The sequence below is a fragment of the Populus alba genome, chromosome 1, assembly GCF_005239225.2.
Source record: "Populus alba chromosome 1, ASM523922v2, whole genome shotgun sequence".
NCBI lineage: Eukaryota > Viridiplantae > Streptophyta > Magnoliopsida > Malpighiales > Salicaceae > Populus > Populus alba.
This window is the reverse complement of record NC_133284.1, coordinates 22,357,260-22,363,272: the sequence shown is the minus strand read 5'-3', so window position 1 is coordinate 22,363,272 and position 6,013 is coordinate 22,357,260. Positions and strand designations below refer to the sequence as shown.

The following is a 6,013-nucleotide window of genomic DNA, read 5'->3' as shown; positions in this document are numbered from 1 at the left end:
ATGGCTTTGTTTCTACCAAATTTATCCGAAGTGGAAGAAAAGCTCGGAATCACAGCTATTGCAATTGATGAAGACAAGAACAGCCAGCTTGCAGTGAAATGGGCTGTAGAAAACTTTTTTAACCACAAAAGCCGTCATTTCATCCTTGTTCATGTTCGAATCAAAACCTTCAATCCTCGTAAGTAGCTCCTAATTAATTCCATCATCAACACAGCACTATTTTCTCAAATGTGAAAACATTTATGTACAAGATGATAATTTGTTTTTCCAAGGAATTTGAGGCATGATGATATATTCTGTGAAATTTTATGAGAAAGGATCATGTATAACTGACATTACTAATGTTATTGGAAATTACAAGTATTGAAGACAAAACACGAGTTAAAACTCAGAATTGAATGCCCTTTGAGCTACACATGATCTTTTTTCTTGTTCAAATTTGGAGAGCATTGCAGCTCGAACAAAGGCAGGATGTCTAGCTAGCAAGCTGCCACTCCCTTTATAATCCGAGCTAGACCCAGCTGAAAGGCATACGTGATAATGCTGAACCTTTAATTAAAGTTCAAGCTATCTGTTTGTATCATATATGCTGCGTTAATTCCATTTGAGACCGAAATTATTGAGGATGGCATTACAGGTTGTTGCCTTAATCAATATTGTGTTTGATATTGCGTTTCCTTGGCTTTCCAGAGGGTTTTGATGCTGTACCAAAAGAGGGTCGTCCACCAACTCAGCAGGAGGCGCAGCTGTTCCTTCCGTACCGTGGATTTTGTGCTCGAAAAGGAGTGAGTAATTTTCATAAACATGTCTCTAGAAAAGGGCATTGCAAGCTCCATGATCTTGATATATTTGTTTAGTGCTGCACCCATTACAATGGCTGCATTTGCATAATACCGTACATGGAAAAGGGCAAACATGTATAGAAGATCTCATTGAACCCTGCCAATGTGCTGATTCCTTGATTTTTTTTTTTGGGATTTCAGGTTGAATTGAAGGAAGTAGTCATCCATGATATCGATATTGCAAGAGCACTGGTTAATTATATTGGTAAAAACTGCATTGACAATATTATTCTCGGTGCTTCCACCAGGAATCCTCTAACAAGGTCTACCCCTCTCCTTCTGCGCACGTGCACACACACATCACATACTTACGTAGTTTTGGTGGATTCGAAACTGTATTGAATCAAATGAGATCTGTCATAGTTTTTGGCTTCAAATGTTTAGGTTTTCTTGAAAAACATCAACTGTTATAATAGAAAGCAAGAGCTCTTGCAGCCATGCGCAGTTCCAGCACATTGCTAATTTATGCTTTAATGAGCTGAGACAAGTTTATGCATTAATATACATATCAACTGATAAAACCGTACTGCTTGTGCAATTGGAGAGTTAAAAATTGAAATCTACGGCAATCTTCTCCATGCAGGAAATTTAGGAATCTAGATATTCCATCTACCTTACTAAAACTTGCTCCAGAATCATGTGGAGTATATGTTATCTCAAGAGGAAAAATTCAGTCCCAAAGTCGACCTCAGGCACCCACTAGTGCTGCTAAAAGTCCAAGGCAACCTCAAACACCGACTAGCACCGCTATTGGTCCAAGGAAACCTGAAACACCTACTAGTGATGCCTCTCACCGAAGGCAAGTTCGAATACCAAGACGTGCTGTTACTCCTCCAGGGCAGCCTCAAGCACCTAAAACACCACCTGCTACTCCCAGGCACCTTCAAATGCTTACTCATATTGCAGCTACGAGGCAACAAAATCACCAGGGTTTTTTACCATTTCTTCTATCCGATAGCCCAGAACATGAAGATATTACTAGGTAAGTTTTGGAATATGATTGATGATATTTTTTGCTTGGACAGTCAAAGCTTTCAAAATGTTGTTCATTGATTCTTGAGACTTGCTGAAAAGAAGAACATCCGACTGCCATAATGAGGTTATGATCATTGTAAATTGGTCAGTAATTGTAATTAAGCTTAGCTTAATTAATCCAATCATGAATGTTCTCAGTAGATAAGAGTGCACTTAGAAGCGGTATACTTGTTGCTTACCGAAATCTCACTTGCTAGCGGAAACATATAATTGAAGTCACGCAAGTTGGAAAAGTAAATGTTTTGATACAATTTCTTTTGGCAAAAACAGCAATCCTCTGTCGATGGCACCACGTGAGGAGCTTACATTCAGCTACCAGACTCTTACAACATCAATGGATGGTCGAGCGCCGAATGCGTTGAAAGGAGATTTTGTATCATGTCTCGGTGAATTTTCAGGGCCACCTAGTTTAGAATCAACTGAAATTTCCTCTGAAGATTTTGAATTCTCAATAACATCAGAAAGTCCTAGGGACTTCTCACCAACCCCAGTGAGTATCTCTTATTAAAAGTTGATAGGGCCATTCTATCAAATCTTCAACCAGGATAGAGACTGTCTCCAACTGCTCCAAGACATTTGACTTCATTTCCAAAATCATTATAAGATGCATATTCAAAGTTAAAATAGGAGTTATAGGGGAAAGGTGCTCCTTTGTGCGGGACAAGCTGGATGATGTTCTTTGCTTTTTGAACTATAGTTAATTCTGTTTTCAGCACTGTGAAAATGTAATCATGTCGACAAAGACTTTAGCTAGACTTTTTAGAGATCATTTGTATTTTGAGATTCCTGATATTCAGGATCAAGCTGCATGTATAAAATTCAAGCATGAAAGTTATTTTATTTTAACAGAACCGATTAAACGTGCAGTTCAGAAACAATCATGTGCAGGTCCTGCCTAGGGCTTATAGAAATTTTAGAATTCCATTAAAGCGGTAGATATCACAACATTATTGAAATAAATATTGTTCCTTGTCGCAGAATGTGGTGGAAGCAGAAATAAGGAGACTGAAACTCGAATTGAAGCAATCTATGGAAATGTATAGTTCAGTTTGCAAAGAAGCTGTTATGGCCAGACATATGGTAATATCGTAATCATAGATTAGATAAGATTTATGAGCTTTTGAGTGTGCATGAGTAAGCTTATCCCATGTTTGTTTTGTTTTTAGGCAAGTCAGCTTCAGCATTTGCATGCATTGAAAACACGTAAATTAGATGAAGCAAAGCTTGCTGAGGAGGCTGCACTGTCATTGGCAGAGATGGAGAAGCAAAAGGCCAAGACAGCTATAGAGGCAGCAAAAATGGCACAGATGCTAGCACAAATGGAAGCTCAGAAGAGACAGACCGCAGAAAAGAGAGCCATACAAGAGGCAGAAGAGAGGAAAAAAGCAATAAAATGTTTGGCACAAAATAGTGTGCTATATCGCCAATATACTATTGAAGAAATAGAAGTTGCGACAAATTACTTTGAGAGCTCCAACAAGATCGGTGAAGGAGGATACGGACCTGTTTTCAAAGCCACACTCGATCATACTCCGGTTGCCATCAAAGTTTTGAGACCAGACTTGTCGCAGGGCCAGAGACAATTTCATAAAGAGGTATCGTATATTATTTTGTTAGTGTAGCACGCTGCATAAATGTGAGCTTAACATTCTTTTATTTGCTGTTTGCAACTGTTAGATTTTTTAGAATTTAAAACCTAGGTTAGGCTCAAGTTTTCAGCAAGGTTACAACTTTCAAGTATACACAAAGATGATAATGCAACTTAGATGGCAATATAGATTTGACAGTAACTAGCTATGAGTTGATCATGATGCTGAGAGGCAATCTTTGTAGAAATGAAAACTTGAAGAAGAAAAACAAAAAAAGAGGAAGAATGGCAATCTAAGTGGAGAATGGTTGAAGATTATGGCAAGCATGCTGAGTTGCAGATGCTCAGTTTGTGCATTCCAGTGAGCCTGAAGGACTTCACCAACTAACACGCATGTTGATTTCATTTTTAAATGCTTGAGAATACTACACTCCCTTGGTGGAAACAGCATGTGCCAGATTAATTGAACCTCCTCTCCTACAACTTCAAAAGCTAAACAATCTAAAATGACAATGATATAGGTCGTAAACTTGCCTTTTGTTCCCTTCTTCTCTGCAAAAACACAGATCAAAGACGCGAGCATGTGATGAGGAAGAAATAAGAAAGCATAGCAACATGACAATTAGCTTGTAGCCTTTAATTCCTTCTGTTTTTAATAAGTTATCCATCCATGTTATCAAAACAGGTTCAGGTTTTGAGCAACGTGAGACATCCACATATGGTTATCCTGCTCGGTGCCTGCCCAGAGTATGGATGCCTCGTGTATGAGTATATGGAAAAGGGCAGCTTGGAAGACTGCCTCTTCAGGAAAGGCAACACTCCTCCAATCCCATGGAGAAAACGTTTTAGCATAGCTTCTGAAATCTCCACAGGCCTACTTTTCCTTCATGAAACAAAACCAGAACCCTTGGTGCATCGCGATCTTAAGCCTGGAAACATTCTCTTAGACAGGAATTACGTGAGCAAGATTTCGGATGTGGGTTTGGCCAGGCTTGTTCCGCTAGCTATAGCTGACAATATTTCTCAATATTGCCAGACAGAAGCAGCTGGCACATTTTGCTATATTGATCCGGAATACCAGCAGACAGGACTGCTAGGCGTCAAGTCAGATATATACTCATTGGGTATAGTACTGTTACAGCTTATTACAGCGAAGAATCCTATGGGTCTATCCCACCAGGTTGCGCAGGCCATTGAGGAAGGAACCTTTTCAGATATTCTTGACCAAACACAGACAGATTGGCCTGTAGAAGAGGCGTTATCGCTTGCAAAACTGGCGTTGAAGTGCTGTGAGCTGAGGAAAAGGGATAGGCCAGACCTTGCATCGGTGGTTTTGCCGGAGCTGAACCGGCTAAGAGATCTTGCATTGGCTAATGAAGCTGACGAAAATCAGACGTTCTTACCACTACCCCACCCTTACGTTTCAGTTTCAGAAGGGAAATGTCATGCTAGTCAGGTCAGTTACTGTCTCAAATCACTTGACTTAAATTTCATAAGCAGATAGTAGATATAATCCTGTAGCTGTAATCATTTTATCTCTTGCCTCATACTTCATCCAGAACAGTACACATACTATAAATCTCCAATAAGCCGTTTCATAATATGAACCAGGAATTAAGATTTCAGGCGATAACTGATTCAACCCTAGACTAGTAGATACATGGCCTCCTCTCTTTCCTTACTGGACAGTGCTTGGGAAAAGAGCAACATTAGAAAAACCTTTTCAGTATGGCAACTGCAGATCAGGAAAATGAACCATGAAATGTTGTTGCAAACGGGAGAGGCATAATAAACATGCATGCTGAAGGGTGCATCGTATTCTCAATTTCACAAAGAGAAAAAGGGAAACAACAATTGCTCCAAAATTTCCTAAAATAGTTATAAATCTCTTTACTATGCTAGATAGGAAGGACTGAGAAACAATCCTAACGTCGAAATGCAAATTCAACGTAGATTTATGTAAAACGAGGATGGCATCAGCGATACATGTCCACGTTCTGGAGCTTCAAGTCTACAGATGCTTCCAGCAACAGGAAATCTAGGATTTTTCCGCCGCAAAGAGGAAACCGAACGTGGAAAAAAGCAGACATGAAAAAATTCCATGGTTGCAGCTGGTCGTCCTTTGCAAGCTGTGCTTCCAATCCTAATGCTCCGATCCAAAGATTGAAGTCATTTTCATGAGCGAAGTTCGAATTCTTGCAAATAATTGATTTCCATTCTGCATGTCCGATAATGGACCGCACACTGGGTAGATACTATCTTACTTTTCTGCTGGAAGACACTCTTTGCAACCTATCTGATAATATATATTCAGTACATGTCAAGGCAATAATCTTTTTTTATAAATTTCTATGGCACTGAATCGTTACAATCTATCCTGAATTCTGTACGCGTGATTCAGTTTGTTTATTACTTGAATACAATTAATTCTTTACGTACGTATGTTTGGAGTACTTAATCTTTTGCATGCATCCTTAAACAAACAAAAGTTTTGATTCCACACAAGTTTTTTTGGATACTGGACGGAATCCCTCATCATCAAAGCTCG

The 6,013-nt window shown here is 39.3% G+C and overlaps 1 protein-coding gene across 1 annotated transcript; it reads left to right on the top strand.

Moving 5' to 3' along the window:
• On the top strand, positions 1–5,557 carry LOC118040935 (U-box domain-containing protein 35). The gene is made up of 10 exons (XM_035048012.1): positions 1–178; positions 691–785; positions 984–1,105; positions 1,426–1,824; positions 2,148–2,367; positions 2,591–2,687; positions 2,839–2,957; positions 3,044–3,472; positions 4,151–4,921; positions 5,435–5,557. Exons 1-10 carry the CDS (start codon positions 1–3, stop codon positions 5,555–5,557), a joined length of 2,553 nt encoding a protein of 850 aa, XP_034903903.1.
• The last annotated feature ends 456 nt before the right edge of the window (positions 5,558–6,013 follow it).